The 20,494-nt window shown below is 49.7% G+C and overlaps 7 protein-coding genes across 7 annotated transcripts; 4 read left to right on the top strand and 3 right to left on the bottom strand.

The window, feature by feature from the left end:
• The first annotated feature begins 658 nt into the window (after window positions 1-658).
• CNI03270 (succinate dehydrogenase flavoprotein subunit precursor, putative) lies at window positions 659-3,663 on the top strand. The gene is made up of 10 exons (XM_572631.1): window positions 659-807; window positions 950-1,008; window positions 1,081-1,121; window positions 1,396-1,610; window positions 1,663-2,134; window positions 2,186-2,483; window positions 2,534-2,890; window positions 2,946-3,044; window positions 3,100-3,225; window positions 3,285-3,663. Exons 1-10 carry the CDS (start codon window positions 703-705, stop codon window positions 3,424-3,426), a joined length of 1,914 nt encoding a protein of 637 aa, XP_572631.1. The 5' UTR covers window positions 659-702; the 3' UTR covers window positions 3,427-3,663.
• Window positions 3,664-3,945: 282 nt separating this feature from the next.
• On the bottom strand, window positions 3,946-5,267 carry CNI03260 (conserved hypothetical protein). The gene is made up of 3 exons (XM_024657859.1): window positions 4,842-5,267; window positions 4,531-4,780; window positions 3,946-4,466 (listed from the first exon to the last, which is right to left on the bottom strand). The coding sequence occupies exons 1-3, from the start codon at window positions 5,097-5,099 to the stop codon at window positions 4,255-4,257; spliced, it is 720 nt and encodes a 239-aa protein (XP_024513543.1). The 5' UTR covers window positions 5,100-5,267; the 3' UTR covers window positions 3,946-4,254.
• Window positions 5,268-7,169: 1,902 nt separating this feature from the next.
• Window positions 7,170-9,346, bottom strand: CNI03250 (GPI anchor biosynthesis-related protein, putative). The gene is made up of 4 exons (XM_572632.2): window positions 9,087-9,346; window positions 8,333-9,025; window positions 7,585-8,277; window positions 7,170-7,527 (listed from the first exon to the last, which is right to left on the bottom strand). The coding sequence occupies exons 1-4, from the start codon at window positions 9,177-9,179 to the stop codon at window positions 7,210-7,212; spliced, it is 1,797 nt and encodes a 598-aa protein (XP_572632.1). The 5' UTR covers window positions 9,180-9,346; the 3' UTR covers window positions 7,170-7,209.
• A 200-nt stretch (window positions 9,347-9,546) lies between these two features.
• Window positions 9,547-10,724, top strand: CNI03230 (conserved hypothetical protein). The gene is made up of 4 exons (XM_024657858.1): window positions 9,547-9,949; window positions 10,032-10,161; window positions 10,225-10,397; window positions 10,453-10,724. Exons 1-4 carry the CDS (start codon window positions 9,764-9,766, stop codon window positions 10,570-10,572), a joined length of 609 nt encoding a protein of 202 aa, XP_024513455.1. The 5' UTR covers window positions 9,547-9,763; the 3' UTR covers window positions 10,573-10,724.
• A 295-nt stretch (window positions 10,725-11,019) lies between these two features.
• CNI03220 (hypothetical protein) lies at window positions 11,020-12,272 on the top strand. The gene is made up of 2 exons (XM_573013.2): window positions 11,020-11,603; window positions 11,658-12,272. Exons 1-2 carry the CDS (start codon window positions 11,318-11,320, stop codon window positions 12,140-12,142), a joined length of 771 nt encoding a protein of 256 aa, XP_573013.1. The 5' UTR covers window positions 11,020-11,317; the 3' UTR covers window positions 12,143-12,272.
• Window positions 12,273-13,004: 732 nt separating this feature from the next.
• Window positions 13,005-16,412, top strand: CNI03210 (hypothetical protein). The gene is made up of 4 exons (XM_572927.2): window positions 13,005-14,234; window positions 14,286-14,443; window positions 14,498-15,074; window positions 15,122-16,412. The coding sequence occupies exons 1-4, from the start codon at window positions 13,209-13,211 to the stop codon at window positions 16,334-16,336; spliced, it is 2,976 nt and encodes a 991-aa protein (XP_572927.1). The 5' UTR covers window positions 13,005-13,208; the 3' UTR covers window positions 16,337-16,412.
• A 178-nt stretch (window positions 16,413-16,590) lies between these two features.
• On the bottom strand, window positions 16,591-20,295 carry CNI03200 (hypothetical protein). Its single transcript, XM_572921.1, has 2 exons — window positions 19,238-20,295; window positions 16,591-19,186 (listed from the first exon to the last, which is right to left on the bottom strand). The coding sequence occupies exons 1-2, from the start codon at window positions 19,964-19,966 to the stop codon at window positions 16,712-16,714; spliced, it is 3,204 nt and encodes a 1,067-aa protein (XP_572921.1). The 5' UTR covers window positions 19,967-20,295; the 3' UTR covers window positions 16,591-16,711.
• Window positions 20,296-20,494: the final 199 nt, after the last annotated feature.

The raw sequence follows: 20,494 nt of genomic DNA, 5'->3' as shown, positions 1-20,494 counted from the left end.
CGTCTCAACCACGGGGACTCGGCGTTTGACCGCCAGTGGCGCACCGACCGGCGGACATGACCGATTTTGGTCTCAGATAGAAAAGATGACTTCATTCCGTCACCATGTAACGAGGACCTGACTGCTTTTTGTGCGTTTATGCTTAATCTCGTTCGTCGTTCAGAGAGAGGGGTCAGTTATGTAATTCGGTCAGTTTGAAGGCGATGTGTTGGTCGAACGCTACTAATCATTGGAAATCGTTTATTTTACAGACGATTTTTACTTTACAGGTGTTTAGCCATTGCCGCCCGGGTATGAGACGCGTCTTAATCCGAAGAGTGGTTATGAGTTGTATGAAGAATTTCCTTTTTTCGTCTTTCAATCCTCCAGACCGGGTTTGTCCAAGTTTTCTCGAACTGAGTTGGAGACTAATAAGTGTGCACCGCGCCAGTTACTGTGTCAATTTGATATAATGCACACTTTCGTACGAGGGTCTTCAGACGTATGCATATGTCGCTGTACTAACTGCGGCAGTGGTTGCTGACTGGTGCTTAACCTGTGATTGGTCAAGGTGTTTGTCGGCGCGTGTCGGGATTAAATGTCGGGTGAATCCGGAGGCACAATTGGCGGGCTGCTATTCTGTACTCCACTTTCGCTCTATACGTAGCTCTTTGTAAGAGAATCCCAGTCAGCACTCCCCCTCTCCCCCGCTCACCACTCACCATGCTCGCCCTCTCTCGTACAAGGGCCCTCGCCCGCCCCCTCCGCAACAACTTCGCAAGGAACTATGTCGTCGCTTCCCAGACAGCCCGCGCTACAGAAGCTCCCGTAAGTCATGCCCAAAACATCGATTGACAGCACCCGTCTCCTCCGCCACTTACTGGCGCTGGGAAACGGCGGGAGATAGCATGGAAGGAAAAAGGAAGCGCAAGGAAAGCAGGAAGAACGATGTAGCTCACGCGGAAAGTAGAACTTCGGCCAGAAAAAGGGATACCCAATCATCGACCACGAGTTTGACGCTGTAGTTGTGTAAGTCGTTTCCCGTCGTCTTCACGGCCACCTTACGTGCAAGTCGGGGTTGGAAGGCTGACAGGTGATTAGCGGTGCTGGTGGTGCCGGTTTGCGAGCTGCTTTCGGTCTTGGTGAGTGACTCTCTCCTGTCGATGGAAAAAGTTTGAAGCCCGCAAACGTGATGCGGTCAACGGATGTGTCCGTGGTGTAACCTTGAACTAGTTGTTGTGGATTTAGAGAGACGGATTGGGTTCCTCTGGGCATCAGGCGATCGTGATTGCAACATGTGCATAATTCACAACTCTGCTCAAAAACTCCCCATAAATCTCGGTTGCAGCCTGGGCAAATCGTTTCGACTTGCGGAGAGACATTGATTACATGACCTTACTAACTTCATTCTCACAGCCGAGGGTGGACTCAAGACCGCCTGTATCACCAAGCTTTTCCCCACTCGATCCCACACTGTCGCCGCTCAGGGTGGTGTCAACGCTGCTCTCGGTAACATGACGGAGGACGACTGGAGATGGCACATGTACGACACTGTCAAGGGTTCTGATTGGTTAGGTGACCAGGATGCTATCCACTACATGTGTAGGGAGGCCCCTCACACTGTTATCGAAGTGAGTTTCTAGGCGATGTTAGCAGCAAAAGATCTTGCTAAACTGCTCGTAGCTTGAACACTACGGTGTGCCCTTCTCCCGGACCAAGGAGGGCAAGATCTACCAGCGAGCTTTCGGTGGTCAGTCTCTCAAGTACGGTAAGGGTGGTCAGGCCTACCGATGTGCTGCCGCCGCCGACCGAACTGGTCACGCCATTCTCCACACCTTGTACGGTCAATCTCTCCGACATAATACCAACTTCTTCATCGAGTACTTTGCTCTCGACCTTCTCATGCAGGATGGCGAGTGTGTTGGTGTGCTTGCTATTAACATGGAGGACGGTACCCTACACAGATTCCGAAGCCACAAGACTGTCTTGGCTACAGGTGGTTACGGCCGAGCGTATTTCTCCTGTACTTCTGCCCACACCTGTTCCGGTGACGGTAACGCGATGGCCGTGAGGGCTGGTTTGCCTTTGCAAGATTTGGAGTTTGTTCAGTTCCACCCTACTGGTATTTACGGCGCAGGTTGTCTTATCACTGAGGGTAAGTTAAAGTCTTGACAACAATCTTGTACAATGTTCTAACATCAGATAGGTTCTCGAGGTGAGGGTGGTTACCTCGTCAACTCTGAGGGTGAGCGATTCATGGAGCGATACGCCCCCACCGCCAAGGACCTTGCTTCTCGAGATGTCGTCTCCCGATCCATGACCCTCGAAATCCGAGAAGGTCGAGGTGTCGGCCCCGAGAAGGACCACATCTTCCTCCAACTCAGTCACTTGCCTGCCGAAGTCTTGCACGAACGATTGCCTGGTATCTCTGAGACCGCTGCTATCTTTGCCGGTGTCGATGTTACCAAGGAGCCTATCCCAGTTTTGCCTACTGTCCATTATAAGTGAGCCATCCCTTTTGAACGCCCTTGGAATTCACTGACAAGGCCCACAGCATGGGCGGTATTCCCACTAAATACACCGGCGAAGTCCTCACCATCGATGAGCAAGGCAACGACAAGGTCGTTCCCGGTCTTTATGCCGCCGGCGAAGCCGCCTGTGTCTCTGTCCACGGTGCTAACCGACTCGGTGCCAACTCCTTGCTCGACATTGTCGTCTTTGGCCGTGCTTGCGCAAACCACATTAAAGAAACTCTTGCCCCCAACACTCCTCATAAGCCTATGAACCCCGAGCTTGGCAAGGAGTCTATTGAGGATCTTGACAAGATTAGGAATGCTAGCGGTCCTTTGCCTACTTCCCAGATCAGGTTGAACATGCAGAAGACAATGCAGACCGACGCCGCCGTCTTCCGGTAAGTAGCTGTGCCTTCCTGAGGAAATAGCGCAGTCGCTGACAAGTCTTTATAGAACTCAACAATCTTTGGACGAGGGTGTTGCTAAGATGAGGGAAGTCTACAAGTCTTACGACCAGGTCGGTATCAAGGACAGGAGTATGATCTGGAACTCGTGCGTCATCTTCCATCTGCTATTCTCACATCACATGTACTAATAGTTTGAACAGCGACCTCATTGAGACCCTCGAGCTTAGGAACATTATGCAGAACGCCATGCAGACTGTCGTTTCAGCTGCTGCTAGGAAGGAGTCTCGAGGTGCCCACGCCCGAGAGGACTACCCCGAGCGTAACGAGTGAGTCACGTTGATCTCAGTAGCTCTATTGCAAGCCCATGCTAATATATAATCTCTAGCGAGGAGTGGATGAAGCACACCCTTTCCTTCCAGCATGATCCCAACTCCCCCGACGTCGAGCTCAAATACCGAGGCGTTATTGCCAACACTCTTGACGAGGCTGAGTGCAAGCCCGTTCCTCCTTTCAAGCGAACTTATTAAATGCAGTCTTCGGGAAGAATATGGGAAGAAAGGAAAAGGAATGATCGGGGAGAAGTGTTGCAACTGGCGAAAGGTGTGGAGAGAAAAACAGGGAGAGGAGGGAGACATGGAGGATGGGGTGTATAGGGTCTGGGAAGAGGGTAGACGGTTTTTTTATTGGTACCCACTATTTCAGATGGGGACATGTACGCTATACGGATACGATGGATATCGGGTACATGCATGAGCATTTTAAGGCAATTACTAGTGCGTTCAAAACGTATCGGTGAAGCACACGTGATATGAGCGGGGCACGACACTCAGTATCGGACCATGTAGGCCTTCCACCTACTAAATAAAAGGTGAAATCCGGATGCAGACTTCCTTTTTTAACCATGCCCAGATCTGATGAACTATGAATTTGAGAGTTGGACTAGATAAAAGGAAGGGTGGGGACGACGCACGTCGAAATTGAATCATCAGAGCCGAAGCCGAGGACCTTGCGAAAGGGTTTCAGGTACTTATTTCTATTGATCTACAGAGGATGTATGATTTGCATGGGTATTTTGACACCAGTTACGGAAAAGGAGAGCAAATTGGGACCTGATTGATACAGGTTCAGCAGGGGTTGTAGAGCTGCTTCTTTCATGACGATGTTAAGGAGATAAAGATGTAGAAACGAAAGGGCCGGAGAATGAAGAGAAACGCGTCGCGTAAAGCTGATCGGATCTTCCACTGACAGTTTCAGTGCTGGGACCTTGCTACGTACAAAAAGCGATACTACTGTTCTTGCAATACAACTCAAATGTATTAACTAACTATTATTATCTTCCATTGTTCTTCTTCACATCACACCTTCCTCCCGGTATAAATACTCATCCCAAGCCCTCGAGAGAAAGGCAATACCATATTAGTGTACCCGTTTTGCGGATCGTGAAGATACTCGATTAACTCCTCGTATCTGGAAGCAGCACCTTTTAGGTTATCAATGAGGATCGTAGCTCCAGGACGGAGGTGGGGCTCGACGAGTTTGAGGGTTGGAAAAGCCATGGGCGCCCAAACTATGGGTGCCAAGAGGGGGAGCGTGAGCTGCAGAAAATGTGAGGGCGTAGGAGTGCGACGTACTATCCAACAGCAATAAATCAATTCCTTCCTTGGGTATATCTACCTTTAAAGTCTCAAGCAGGTCACCTTCCCTGAGGTCAATCACTTGGAGCACCGCATCCCCAGCCTCCTTCCAGTTCTTGCGAGCTTGTAGGGCTTTGCTCGGTTCATTCTCAGTAGCGATGACTTGGCCTGGTTTGCCCGTGAGAGCAGCGTTGTGTGCTACCGCCAATGCAAGGTAGATGGTACTAACGCCAAAACTGGTACCAGCCTGTCTCTTCTTGTCAGCATGTATCTGCTTTCACATGGATGTGGAGGGAGGTGATACTGACTTCAACAACGTTTCTTGCTCCAGATGCCAGGCAATGCTGATACATGTACCAACACTTGTCTTGATCCAAAGCGATAAATTTGTCCCTCATAAAATTGTCAAAATCCTCAGCATCGATAACTTGGGCGGTGGCTGCCTCTTCTTGGACAGTGGAGAGCTCATGGAGTCGATCAAGAAGTGCATGGATGTGGGGGGGAGCAATAATAGGATTTGCATTTGGATCCGGTTGGTCAGTGCGAGCAGCAGTAGTGGAAAACATGATGCTGGTCTTGTTTGGGCTGGAGCTTCTTTCTTTGCTGAAAAGGCAGTCTATTACCGTGACTTGTGACTACTGAAGGAAACCAGATGGGTAGGTAGTACAGATATATTATATACCCAATTGGGCGTACTGACAATGCGTAGGATACTGTCACAAGCAAGTCATAAGACATCCGCCTAGAAAAGTGTGACAAATCGAACGTTGCATAATGCTGCGGGAGGGCGGACGTTCGGTACAAGAGTTGGGTATTACGTACGAGATAGGAGGATCGAGGAGAGGAGAGTTGTAATGTGGATTAGCTTTAGGGCCTGTCCGGCAACTTTCAAACTGGTCACGCAAAAATTGGCCATTATTCCATGGGTTCGATTACTCTTCCTCTGGCCAACGTCCCTCCTCAGCTGAGATCGCCTTTACACTGGAACCTTTTGTGGGCATTACACCATGACCAACTGCGCCTAGAGCCAAAAACCTTCATAAGCTTCCAACTCCCTTGTGTAAAGACTCAGTGGGGGAGAGTGACATGGTCTATGGGTATGAAAGGCGGGTTAGGTCTGCTTTCCTTCAAGGACATCGCACCGTTAGCTTACTGTCCGGCATGCGAGTCCTCTGAACTCCCAAGTACCCACATGGTTAGTCCTATCTAATCAGCACATGCGCGCATGCTCTGATTTGGGTTTTGGACAGGTAGCTTAATTAGGGTCATCCTGGCTGATGTAGTAGCAGACCGACCTGCAGCTGTTGACCTTGGTTGGATGTGAGCATTATAAGGCCTTCATAGGCTCATGTTTGAAGTGTCACTATAACCGCAGAAAAATGGCCCCATTCATTCAAGTCCTCCACAATATCGCATCTGTTAAGGCGTCGGAGGCTGTAGAGGAAGATAGGGAGAAATGGTTCGAAGAACAGTTAAATGGTCTCATGGAAAGCGAACGTGCTTCATTTCAGTGTGAAAGATATGATCCTAAGCGGGAACGGCGTAAGCAAATGGAAAAAGGGTAAAGGAAGTTCGGTTTTATCTCCTCCAGCTACGTAAGCGGTCCCAACCGTGACTGAAACGGTCATCAATTCATGTCGAAAGCCTATCGACGGCCCTGACCTCGATGTCAGTATCGCTGCTCACACAAAGAAGCATTCCAGCAACGCCAAACAACGCGGTAATGGTCGACAGTGGGGCCACGCAACACATGTTCAAGGACCGCCGTGCCTTCTCGAGGATGCGCGTTCTTCCTGAGCTGATTGCGGTAATGACAGCGCAAGAAGGAGCCACTACGTTTGCCACCGAAATTGGCACGGTTATTTCATTACGATTATGGGGGCTGGGGAAAACAGCAGATTATACTTATTGACGTACTCTACGCCCCCCAGCTGGGTCGAAACCTCTTCCCTGTCTCCGCTATGTGCCACAGCGGGTACTCATGGCGCTTCGACCAGAAGAAAACTTATCTTCAGCCCAGTGACGATCTCTCTGTCACCATCGCCTCTGCTCGATCGTGCATATTCCTTTTTGTTCTTCGGCGCGATGTATGCCCAGACCCCTTTTACTGTTGGATGAGCGAGAAGATGGGAGCCTGGGATACGGAATTCCGAGAGAGACCGTTTGTGGCGTGGGAGTTGCGTGGTTGATTTTCTTCCAGATTCTATAATAGTTTCTTTCTTTCTTCATGCATTCATAGACACCTTACAACATTTACTGCCTAGTATATATATCGAAATCCCTGCAGCATACATCATGCGTTATTACTTCTTTTCTTGATCATACGATCGGGTTGCTCTTTTAAAGCAAAACTCCTTATAAAGTCCTTACAGCGCCGTTTGGTTGGACCAGAGGGAGGCAGTGGATATCAAGTTTTACGAGCTCCAGTCATTACAAACAAAGGACATTTAAAATCATTTTTTTCTAAAAGCCATTTCCGACAACGAGCTTTGGGGTTCAGGGCGCGCGGCCATATATAACTCATTTTCGAAATGACCAAGCGATCACCCATTTGTTGAAACAATTTGATGAAATGTAAGATGGACTGAGAATGTTTGGTAGAGCTACAAGTTTGAAAAGGATGTAGGCAGCAAATTGAACCAAGATACCAGTATCTTGCATGGTACACGCTTAACGCTATATCTTGATACTTCGTCCTTTCAGTACCCACCCCACACAACTGACTGCCAAGCTATACAACATCAACACCCCCATTGACAACCACGCCGGAGCATACATTGTCTCCATGCTCACATTCACCAGCCCTGTAAGCAAATTGGCCGCCAAAAATACCGCGAGGCCGTTTTTATTCATAGCGTCGAGCAAGCGAGGTACCAAGATCGATGGCGATGTTTGGGAAGAGATGGAAGATGGAATGATGTGGGTAAGGAGGAGGTAGCCGAGGAGAAAGGTGGTATTGTATGCCGCTACCCAAAATACATAAGGAGCGTTGGCCTTTATGCAGGGATCAGTATAGGTACAATATTACCAAAGACGTGCACGTTCACTTACCAAGCGCCTGGATACCTCCCCGCCGGCCCAAATCCAGCCTCCTAGCAGTGCCCACCAGCCTAAGCTATATCCAATCAACTCCATAATCAGATCCAATTTTTTTCTCTCAAAATGACTCTGCTCGTGCTCTTCAATCGTTTCTGACACGACCCTCTCTCTTCTTGGTGGTAAACTGAGCCTTAAAACATGATCTCCAATGGACAAGCCAATCAAAAATATGGAGAGATAGCCAGGAAGAGAGGAGAAACCTTCCTTGTTTGCTAGAAAGATACCTGATCGGCCGAATGAAAAGATGATGGGTTGAAGATAGTATGTTAAGCACAACTGATGCAACAAAGAGATGATTACCCCAAGCACACTCCAGCGAAGCCACTGTGTCAATGGTCGAACGCCGACGGCAAGCACAGGCACCAATGCGAGGGTGAAGAAGAAATTCCAGTGCACGCCATATTCCGTGACATGCTCAGGATAATCAGATCCCTTGACCATAATCAACCGTATAAAGCCGAGGACGAGGACGGGGACGGATTTTCGGAGCGAGATGAGAATGAAACTTAACGGGGAAGGGGTGAGGGGAATGATGTGAGAGTTGAGAGCGGGCGAAGTGGGCGTAGGGGGTGGAGGTGGGGGAGAAAGAGATTTTGTGGAGACGAGACCGAGGGAAAAGACGAATGACCCGACACCCACGTCCATCTACGGCGAGTAGAGTGGTGAGCACTGGACTTTTCCTGACTGAAGGAAAGCTTACCAGACTGGTGCCAAAATCCTCGCATTTGCCCTGCCATCTAGGGAACACTTCAAAATCTACCGCCAAGATGCAGATGACAGTCATGAGCATCATATGCGCTCGGTATACTGTCAAAAACGGTAATCTTCCCTTTTCTTCCACCCCTTGCACCTTCGTCGCCCTAGACTTTTTAAGCCTCAAGGAGGGGACAGGGGATATTCTGACCTTGGAGTCGATATGCGATGGAACATCAAGCGAAACGCCTTCTAATGGTGACCTCCGTCTGTTAACGCCCATAATTCCCAAAGGGTCTTCATGCCCTGAACTTGAAGAACTACTCGGCGACATCGGGGATATTGTAGGATCGGTAGATAATAGAGATCCCGAAGCGAATGCCACTTGGGAAGGTAGAAGCTTTGCTGGTGACACTGCGGCAGATCCAGCTGCAGAAGCAGGTTCCGCTGGTTCCTCATCCGAGTCTGATTCGTCAAGCCATTGACCTTTTGGCTTTTCGGGTGACCTAGGAAAGTTGAAGCGTTTTTGAGATTTCGCAATGAAAAAGAGCGAGATAATGGACAAAAAAGAGGCGAAAACGAGGGGAGAAGTTGAGAAGATGGTCACCCCGAGTAGTAGGGGGAGAACACAGATCAGGTAGTTGTTCAAGAGTCCATGACGGATGTAAGGTGATAAGGCTATCCAGAGAGCATACGTCGCCTGCGATCCCAATTATAAGCATTTCCTAATGACAGAACCCATTGAAGGACGAGCTACATACCAGAGCCACCAGGCTGACGGCATTGATACTCCAAATAGAAGCACCTGGGTTACCTGAGACAAAAGCCTCTTTGGCCAACTTGTAATCTCCCATTGCAATTCGGTAGCTTATTATGGCGAAAATCGGACGCTATGACGAGACCATATCTTTTCTAGCGCCTTCCTTTACCTTTCAAATGTTTGGATATCTTTGAGACTATGATTTATGGCGCTGGCTACTGTGTTGAATTTGATCGTTGGAACGAAGCCTCGCTGGAAAAGTCAACGACGACGTATTAATACGTAAAGGTGTACTAATTAATAAAGACGCGAGCGCGTATCGGCCGCCGCCGACTAACCTCCACCTCATCTTCTTGGATATCAGGTTCACAGCCCTCAAATCAGCCTCACAACTGGTGACTCACCCCTCCTTCTATGCCCTCTGATTCGCCAGATCTCATCATCTACTTCATCCTTTCCGGCAGCGGTACCGGCTATGAGAACACTCCTTTCTTCCGGATGGCCCGCAGCCGAAAGGCTAATAGCAATAGACATGCAACGGGATGACTCGCGATCGTCTGTTGTTTCTGGCTGGCTGCTACCTTGTTCGTTTGCTTCTCTATTTAATAAACAGTCGTTTTGTCGATATATTGTCCCTCCATAAGACGCCCATCACAACCTAGCCCAATCTCATCCGCCATGCCCACTGCGACCATTAACCCCGCTCTCCCTCCTGAACCCGAACAAGCATGGATCAAGCCCACTCTTTCCAACACTTTCGGGGGCAAGACGTACCAGCCTACGCATCCTGACTTGTTCCGCGTCGAGTTCACTGCTAGTAAAGGGTTAGAAGAAGATTATGCGAGTCGACTGGTTGCTGTGCGGGTGAGTATTTTCCTGAGGGAGAGGGATATGCTTTTGAAATTGAGTGGAAGGAATGAAGCTGACTTTCGTCCTGGGTTCTTAGGATTTCGCTCCCAACGAGTTGATAACTCCCCTCACCAACATATCCCTTGCTCCCGAAAAGGCCTACTCTTCGGTTCAATTCGGGCCCGGCCCAAGAGATCACCTCGAGCTCAACTCTGACCTCTTATTCAGTATGTTCGCTCGTCCTTGCAGTCGGAATTTTTTACCGGTATTAACACCGTACCATTTCAAAGTGAATCATTCTTGCTCCCCAACGACAGAAGTCCACTTGCCCCCCCTTCGACCTAATGAATGGGCCGTATATGCTACTTCCAAGGGCATAAAGAAGGGAGACTCTCTCGAGTTTTTCTACCCCAGCACAGAGTGGGATATGGCACAAGGCTTTGACTGTGCTTGTGGATCAGATGTAAATTCCTTTCGATGGAAGATGAAAGTATGCTTATTGTCATCATATAATACAGATTTGCCTGGGCAAGATTAACGGTGCCAAATACGCTTCTCTGAAAGAACTGCAAGCGCGTGGCTATATCAACGAGCATATCCTTGCTCTTAAGAAAGCTCAATCAAAACATGAGGAATAGAGGGGCGCTGAAGGCTTTCCATCTATACAGGGCGTAATGGGGGAATTAGTCGGTGGATGGTCGAAAGGGGGATTTGGGAGAATTCTGGGGAAATCTGTAGCATGGCGAGAAGCAATTATGTAGATCAGCTTTTGATTGGATGAATACCGTTGAATCTAAGCTCTCCCTTTCTATAGATTACTCTATTCCAAGGACGTCCGCCGTCTTTCAAGAGACATGTCTTCCTTTTGTCCACTGAATAACGAACCTTCCGCTTTCCCGGGCCGTGAGGGGGCCACTGCAAACTGCCCCCGGCGTTAAATCATGTGTTCGGGACACCGCACTGATAAAGGAAGGATGCGACGTCATCTTCAGGGTGCTTTGTTTATTTACGCCCCCGGGGCGTGCATCTGGCCGAGATAAGAGGCGCGTCGCCCTGGCTGAGTGGCCTGTCCATTGTCCGTCCAAGAAGCTATATCGCCATTGACTCGAATTGTCGTATAGTGTTCGCTCTGTTTTTATAGCTTGCAGAGTCAAGTGCCACTCACTGGAGCTACAATTAGTATTGCCAACACCCCAACTTTGCAAGTTCATCCCCATCACCGCCTTCTCTGTGTACCCTCCGCCACCTCGACTCGCCACCCCGCGGGTCCCCTATCACACGTGTCTGCGCAAGTGGACATCGCGTCCCTACATTTTATATACCTCATCCATCCATATCTTCTCGTCCCTATTCCCACCTATATACACATCCATCCTCGAAACGATGCCCATCCCATCCCGTCCCATCCCTAACCCCCGCCACCGTCAGCGGCCTACCCGTCCCGGCACTGCCGTGCCTCGCAAATCACTTTCCGCCACCCCGCAGAATACTGCCGACTGGCGTGCCGAGATGGCATTACTGCCAGAGGTCGGTCCAAAGAGCGTTCCGATGAAGTTGAGTGGGTCGATGGGCAGGGAGGCGAAAGAGTTGAGTAGGAGTGTCGAGGGGAAGAGGGACGTTGGTTTAGAGCGGCTTATCATGGATGGCAGGGATAGGAGGGGAAAGAGGGGTATGTCCTCTTCTAATGCCATATATCGAGGGTGTTTTGCTAATATGATTATAGCTACGACAGCAACCACTCTTGGTTTTGATTTTGTCACCAATCCCCAAGTCATCGCACTGTCCGAAGGCGAAATCCCCAACGCTCCTGACGACCTGGTGCCTAAACCCATCAGCCTGCTCACCACTACCAAATCAGCATCCACTCATCCCGATTCCACCTCTCGCGCGTTGTCCAACACTCCCACCACCCCAGCTCTTCTGGCCACTCGGTCAGATTCAGATGGGGAAGATGAAGATGATCATGGAGATGATGATTGGGAACATATCTCTGCATTGAGCCGTGCGGAGCAAGTAGAGGAGAGAGATGAGAATATGTGTAGTGATGGTGAAGAAGACGTGATCGTACTGGGGGAGATGGAGATGGAGGAGGATATGGCTCACTTGGAACTCGGGCCGAAGAATAAGGACGATAAGAATACTAAGAAAACAGTCGTCACAAAGGAGGAAAAGCACAAGAGCTACGCGGCGGTCGCGTTGGGCGTATAAGTAAAACATTTTGAAGACGGACGATATTGTATTCTTGATAGTATCATTTAAATCAATTTGTATGAGAGCACAGACTATCAACGTATTGGTTATGTACTTGTACTATACGCTAGTGATGCTATGATGCTACTGATAAGATGACGGAAGCACGTGAAACGATCGGAAGGGCGCGTGCGCATCAGCATCAGTGCTCAGTGATCTGCCGGTGGGGGGGGTCTCTTGTTCATATACCTGCCACTTGCCTTGATGACCAGGTTTATCCCTGACGACCACACTCAAACGGGTGACGAAAAGGATACAACGCGCTCTCACAGCGAGAGAAGGTAGCGATGTTGATCTTGGTGATGTTGGACCTAATGAACATGGTATAGTAGGAAGCAGTTGTTCGCCATAGAAGCACTGCTAGCTGTGTGTTGAAGCGATGCTTGTAATATTGTATTCCGTTCTATTTCGCCTGTAGAGGCCTTGTTGATGAAGTCGATTGTAATTAATTGTGGTCTGTGGCTGCGGTAGGTAACACATAAAGGACAGATGGATGATAGGTGGCAGGAAGAATCGTCACAGTCACCAAATAATCACGCATTGATGGAAAGGGGGATGCTTTCAGTGCTTAAGTGCCTATATGCTTCTTTCTTCTCTACGCCTCGTCGGACGTCAGTGGCTCATCTGCGAATGAGACAGTAGATCGAATGGGGTTGGGGGGCGAGACTTGGATATATGGCCATTGATGTAAAGACAGGATGAGTGGTGATGTCAAAATAAACAGCATACGTACGTAAGTGACAGAAGATAAGATTTCGCGCAGAAGGTGTTGATGCGTCGCGTAGCGTACGGGAACCACTGCACGGCGACGAAGACTATTCAGAAAACAATAACGAACAGTGATCATTTCAACGTATTCAAATCCGCATCTGTCTTCTCAATAGTTGTTTGCTGACATCCCTTCAACAAATAATTCCTTTTACAGACACATACTGAACGGATTTAGCGACCACGACTCCCACGACTCCCAGCACCTTTTGGTCCGTCAAGGGGCCTCTTATTCAATCGTCTAGACCCAGACACGATGTCAGTGCCCTACGAGGCCCATAATTCTCCACCACCGCCGCCCCCGAAGCATGCCTCATCTTCGTCTTCCGGCAAAAAGGCAAAGCAAAAACGACCATCTTCCTCGAATGGCACTCCCGATCAAAGCTCGGCAACGGCGGTAAGGGCTTTCTCGGCTTGCCGGAACTGCCGGAACAAGAAGGTGAAATGCCTTCCTGGACCACCCCTTCCCAGTTCGAGTATCACTTTGCCAGCATCTCCGACTTCTCTGGAAAATCCCGGGGCGAACCTAGGACCTTGTCAACAATGTCTTCAATCTGGTGCCGAGTGCATTTATCCCCCGACTAGAGATAGAGCTGCGTACAGCAGACAATATGTGGCGAATTTGGAAACAAGGGTACAAAGTCTTGAGATGGTGCAGGCGAGATTGATGCCTTTACTCGAAACTTTCGAGGCGAGTACGCATAGCGGAAAGCCGATGCCTATGCCGCTTCCTCCGGTACCGGCCAGAAGGACTGAAACACCAGCTCAAGAGATGAATGAAGACGTCGAAGAAGGAGAGGATGAGATTCCCGAGGATAGCGCGATGCAACCTGCTTCAGACAGTGAAGATGCTGGTCAGATCACACAAGATGATAGGGGAAACTATCGATGGATAGGTTCGTCGAATACACTTTCTCTTCTTGACTCCTTCTCTGGTCGGCAATTAGCAAGTGGTCGACCATTGCCTTCTCGTACGCAATCATCTACAACCCAAATGGATGCAGCCATTTCCAGGGATCGCACACCGTCAAACATCGCGTCTACTCCTACTCGAGAATCAAATCCTTATTTTGGTCCAGTGGCTGGTTCAGGTGTCGTCAAAGCCTTACCTCCTGTTGATGAGGTGCAGTATCCTTCTGCAGAGAAGTCACTGGAAATGGTCGATGCTTTCTTTCAAGAGGTGCATCCTTGCTTACCTGTCCTTTTGGAACACGAATTTAGAAGAGATTTCCGGGCGCTGATGGAGGCAAGGGCCAGAGGTAATCTCTCGTGGGGCGGTGGAGTGAGTCATCCGCTTGGAGCCAAACAGTCGCCACGTTGACGGTGTGTCTAGTTTATTTCAGTCGTGTTTGCCATATTTGCCCTGGGTGAAAGAGTAATTGTCACATCAAGAGCGTGGAGGAGAGAAATGGCTAAGGCTGAAGGTGATGATGATGATCATGAGACTGTCTTGCCTGGTGAGGCAGAGGCCGGTGTAATCTGGTATGAGAGGTAAGTGCTGCTAAGCTTGCGGAGAGATGCGGGATAATAATGCTTCTGCTTCAGAGCTCAAATCTTACATTACACCACTTTAAAAGACGTCAACATCCACCAGGTCCAATGCCTTACTCTTCTCGCTGCATTCCAAGCAAGTGTAAATGCTATGCCCATGTCATGGCTTCTTGCCGGACAGGCTATCCGTGTAGCTCAAGACTTGGGTTTACATCGATCAACCGCCCGGCTTCCCTTATCGTTTGCAGAAAAACAGCTGCGTTCACGATGTTGGTGGGCCATCTACGGTTTGGAGAGGATGATGTCAATTTCTCTCGGCCGGCCGCTGGGTGTGGATGATCTTGATGTGGATGTAGCATACCCGCTGGAGGTTGACGATGCCGTGCTGGAGAAGATGGCGATGGAGAACCTGCAAGCTTTACCGCCTGAATTCGAGAAAGAGCCCGAGGCTTCGACAATGAGTGGGTTCATCGCGCTCACAAAGCTCTGCAAGATTGCTGGGCGAGTTGTGCATCTGCTCTATCGGCCTTCAAATGGAAGGTCGGTGAGTGATCCTTCGTGGGCGGTACAGCAGCAGAATGCGATCAATAAATTAGACAAGTTACTTAGAGATTGGTTAGCAAACGACGTGGTAAGTTGTCACGTGCACTGTATTCATGGGTAGCTGACTAGTAATAGCCTTCAAAATACAAAGATCCTTCAGAAACGCATTCGGTATCCCTTCTTTCCGCCATTTTATCCAACTCTTACTTTACTGTTCTCGTCACCCTTCACCGAAACTTCTTGCCCTCATCACCCGATTATCCTCGACCTAAACCTCCTCCCTCTTCTCAGTCGCTCGCTCATTGCGTCGACGCTGCCAGATCTGTCATCCACATCGCCTCTCAATCTCGCACCCTCGTACCACCCTCTCATCATCTTGCAATGTATTGTCAATACTTGTGGTCGTCAGCAGTCATCCTGCTGTTATGTGAGATCCAAGCGAGAGATGAAGTGGTCATCGAAGCGGTCGGTTCGCAGGTGGAGGCTTGTAGGAAGTGCTTACAGGCTTTGGAACCTGTTTGGCCTGGGTCAAAAAAGTTGAAGGAATTGTTAAACGATGTGGCCAGTCGTGCGAAAGAAGTGATGGTTTCAAAGTCATCAGACAAAAAGCGCAAGTCATCTGCGCATAAGGACAAGGACAGAGAGAGGCAGATGCTACATCCTTCCCAAAACCATCAGTCTCGACCGTCAACCGACTCGCCTATCCCGCAGCACGCTGAGAATCAGTGGCCGTCTCACTCTGTTTCTCCACCAGAGAAGAGACAACGTGTGTTTGAACTTTCTGACACTCGCACAGCTTCGAATGAGGATGAACCGGCTCAAAACCCCCAAGCATATTATTCAGTGTATCCTATGACCACGCCGATAACGTCTCAGGCTTCACTCCAGTTTACTGAGCCAATGCCTACTTATGATATGGTATTCGACCTTGGAGGAGTCACCTTTGACGGATTAGAGTTGTTGCAAGGCTTTAGCGGGGGCGCTTCCAATTTTTGGAATAACTTCAACTTTGGCATGGATGGAGCTGGCAATGGTAGCGCTTCTGGAGGCTCTGCGCCAGTGGCAAGAACCGGGCAGCAATTCCTGCCCTCTGGTCAATTGACACCCAACTCTAATGGTGACGGTTCGAGGCCTTCGTCATCCAGCTGGCAAGGGCAGCTATCACGGATGGTCAGCCAGAATGGGCAGCAGTATGTGCAAGGACAGGGACAGGATGGATATAACGGCGCAGGGAGTGGAAGCGGTGGCGTTGGGACGCCTAATGCGCATCGGGGAGCAACATTCTGGGAGCAAGTGACTGGGAGTACATTCGACTGGCAGGCAGACCCAAATGTGCCTTTCAACATCTAGCTTCGAATTCATTTACTGCATCCGTATCTTCAAATCATACTTATTGTATTTTAGATTTGTATAATTTGTGATTCTGCATATTGGGTAAATGTGCGATTCAGCGACAAGGAAAGAACGGCAATGAATGGAAAATCGGGTTTTTATGTCTCGCCCTTGTCAATACCAGCTTGCAAATCATGCGTCTTCGTGACAGCTGCTGCTCGTTGTTCTCAGGACGTGGTCTTTGAAGAGTTGCTATGGGTTAGACTGCCAGAGCCATTCATTTCTATCTAGCGCATTAAAGAAACGTCCGTTGACTGTATTACCATGCTACGAGTACGTGTATTATATCAACAATATTCCCTTTCAATTTCAGATCTTCAATTTACCCAATCCCTAAACCAAAATCTCCCATCCCTCTTCAATCTCATCCTCATCAACCCACACCTCTTCATACTCATCATCTCGCTCCGTCAAATCACTCCCTTCTCCATCCTCGTCGCAGTCATCACCCTCTCCATCTTCATCCGCCCCACTAGTCTCGGAAGCACCCTCTGCAGATGCGGTTGACGTCGCTGTGAAAGACTCTGCGGAAGAAGCTGAAGAAGGTTCGGAAATACTTTCATAAGACGAAGAGTATGACGTGGGCGTGGCCACAATCTCGGAGGAAGCTGAGATGACACTGGAGGTTGCAAATGATGAAGCGGATTCGGTTGAAGACGAAGACTCGAATTGACTCTCAGCGACGCTCATAGTTGAGGAAGCGGAAGACGAAATGACGACCGGGTGAGCAAAGTTGCCCACGGCAGACTCAGTGACAGACGCCGACTCTGTCGCACTAACACTAACGCTCGCGCTCACCGGAGTACTACCCTCGACCTCTGACGCCGTCTCAGTCTCAGCTCCTTTGGAGGATGAAGAAGCGAGACTCTCTGACGAGACAATGACAGGGTCAGTACTTTGGCTTGCGGTCGCGTTGGCGTCAGAAGAGGCGGCGGCGGTAGCGGTGGCGATGGCAGTAGAGTTAGGACTGCGAGTCATGGTGTAGTCAACTGTTGTCCAGGAAGTAACGTAGTCTGTCTCCATACCATCCTCATTCTCAGCTACCGAGGAGGCGGAAGTGATTGTTGGCGCAGGAGTTGAGCTCGAGTGGGCGGAGGTAATGGTGGGTGTGGAAGAGTTGGTCTCGGTTGAAGAAGCGACAGAAGCGAAATTGGACGAGGAAGAACTGTCTGTGGAGGTAGGAAGAACCGATTCATATGATGAGATGGTACCTTCAGCCTCCCTCGTCGTCACTGAAGAGCTGAACGCCGTAAAAGAAGATGTAACAGGCATCGTCTCTGTCTCTGCTTCAGATTGGGTGCTGGAAACGCTCTCGTCCGGGCTCACACTCCAAGTTTCGCTCGCTGTCGCCGTCGCGCTCGCAGACGCACTGGTGGGTTCTTCCACGCTCACAATGGCAGAAGATGAAGGGATAGCAATCTCCGACTGAATAGCGCTCACGTTCGCATTGGCAACTGCGCTAACACTCTCCGTCGTTGTCGCCGTAGGCATTGCCACAGAGCCGTTCACCAAAGTTAACGTTGCAGATGCCGTCTCTGCGGCATTAGTCGATAAAGAAGTAGCTGTCGCGTTCATCCACCCAGTTAACGAAGTAGCCGTGGCATTCGCACCCTCAGCAGGCACGGTAACATTGGAGTAGTTGCCAGGGACTGAAGAGTTGGTATCATTCGTCCAAGGAAGGGGAATGGATGAGTTTGAAGAGTTGGTAGGGAGCGAACCGTTGGCAATGATAGTAGAGTTATCGGGGTAGGTAGAGTTGATAGGGTAGGTAGAATTTTCTGGGATGGTAGAGTTGCCAGGCAAGGTCACGTTGGAAGAAGTTGATGGATCATCGGGATCAGAGCCAACGCCACCGTACCAAGGTGGGAATGGAACGGAAGTGGCTGAAGCCGTAGTCTGACCTTCAACATTAGAGGAAGTAGACGTAGCCTGAGTCTCTTCGTCCAAACCCGCGTCGCCGTTATAATCAGTGGATGTCGCTTGAGCATCAGGGCTAGAAGTGGTGCCCTCTGAGCTTTCGCTCCCACTAGAAGCACTGCTGTCGCCTGATCCTTCTGAACCGGAACTGGAGGAACCACCATAGCTAGAAGAAGAGTGGCCGGGAACGCTGTAAGGGTTGGAGGTAGAGGTGCTTTCAGCCGCTGAAGAAGACGATGACGATTGGTCAGAGCTCAAGGGATCGTCATTGTTACTTGAGCCGGAGCCAGAGCTGGAACTAGAGCCCCTGTCGTCTGAATTAGAATTCGACCCGAAATGGGAAGAGCCGTGTCCTGGAACAGCATAAGGATCTGACGTCGCGCTCGCACTAGCCGCACCCGCAGAGCTTGAGGCGGTAGAAGAACCGTCTGTCGACGTATCAACTGATTCGTCCGCGCTCGAGGAAGTCGTACCGCTTGACACAGATCCAGAGTCCTCAGAACTCGACGAAGAAGACGAAGAGTCTGAGGAATCAGAGGATGAAGAGTCTGAAGAGGATGCATCGGCGCTGGAAGAGGATGATTCATCGCTCGATGAGCTCGTTGAGGTTGACTCAGATGAAGAGGAAGTGGATGTAGCTGCAGGAGCTCGAATGTTGGTAGCGCTTTGCAGGTAAGGATTGGAGTAGCTTGAGGTAGCTGCGGAGGCTCCGCTCAAGTCGGCACTAGTGGTGATAGGAGTAGAGGAGTAACGATCATCGGCGGAGCCGCCAGACGAACTGCCTGATGGAGACAAAGTAGCGGCTGCTGTTGAAGAGACCCAAGTGGGGGAAGCTGTCGCTGTACCATCTGCACCAATATGGATGATGTACTCCCAAGAACCATCAGCATCCTACATGGTTTTCAGTCAGTATTGCTCACAAAGCAAAATGAATAAACTTACCTGGGTAGGCTCAAGAACAACTTCCAAAGTCATAGTGGGCAAAGAAGACCCCGTCATGTGTTCCGCATAACTCTTCGCCGCGGCTTGAATTTGATCCCAATAACTTTCCGCCTCACTCTCATCATCGTTTCCGCTACTTGTAGGTTGAGCCCCAGACACAGAAGTTGAAGTCGAGACGACAACCTCTGTGGAATGCTGGGTGTGGTACTCAGTCTGAGTGACGGTTTCGGGCTTGTACACTGAATAGGTGTAGGTCGCGAACGCCACTGTGCTCTGTAGGAGTGAAGAGATCGCGTTAGATGAAAGATTGGCAGGATTAGCTTGCTGGGTGTCGAAACCTGAAGCGGTGTTTGTAGAGTTGTCGGTGGTGTTGACAGGGATTGATGAAGTGTCGGTGGAATTTGAAGGGGCAGGAATAGAAGAAGAGTAGGTGGAGGATGAGGCAAAAGAAGAGGAGTAAGAACCGGTGAAAGCGGCATTTGAGGATGCAGTGGAGTTTGATGAGGCTACAGGAGTGACAGAGGATGACTCTGTAGCACTGACCGTAACCGTCTCCGTCACATTAGCCGTACTGTTGTTTATCACTTCCGCCGTCTCTGTCCCGTTATCTCTCTTCCCATAGATTTTCCTAAAGAGGGGTTTGTGTCTCCTCACATTTGGCGCCGCCAGCGATGAGGTAACAAGGAGGGGAAGAAGAAGGAGTGAGGCAGCCTTTGACTGGATCTTCATGGTGGTAAAGATAGAATGAGTGTGCTGTCAACGGGGGAGAGGTAGCCACCAGGGCGAGGATTATAGAAGAGAATGTAGTGCCGGTCGTCTAGCGATGATGGCTGGGTATGTAGGAGAAAAGACCGTCGTCAAGACAAGCCAATGATACCAGATGGGAGGGTTAGCGGTCGGATGAATGAAAAGAAGAGAGAGAAGATTTGAGTAAGGGACATAACAATCCATCAGTGCTTCTCGCTACCGCAATGACCATGCGTAGCCGAGGCATGATGCTCCAGGCCGTTTGGACCAATAGTTGTTAAAATGCTAGTCACCACTGGGCTGAGGGAAGCTTTGAGAGTGCATGTCGGTCGTGATATCTCGGAAGTCAAAAATGAATTTTTCAGGGAACCCGCGCACCTTGTCCTGGTGTTTGTGCTATTTAATTATTATGATAGCCAGGTGGAGGCAAGCGGAGGATGCCGCAAGGAGTGAGACTGATTCGCCGACCGTGGACATTCACCCGCAAAAGTTATCAGGTAGACAAGTTTC

This window comes from Cryptococcus neoformans, assembly GCF_000091045.1.
Source record: "Cryptococcus neoformans var. neoformans JEC21 chromosome 9 sequence".
Lineage (NCBI taxonomy): Eukaryota > Fungi > Basidiomycota > Tremellomycetes > Tremellales > Cryptococcaceae > Cryptococcus > Cryptococcus deneoformans.
The sequence above is the reverse complement of the archived record's forward strand: the minus strand, read 5'-3'. Positions and strand labels throughout refer to the sequence as shown.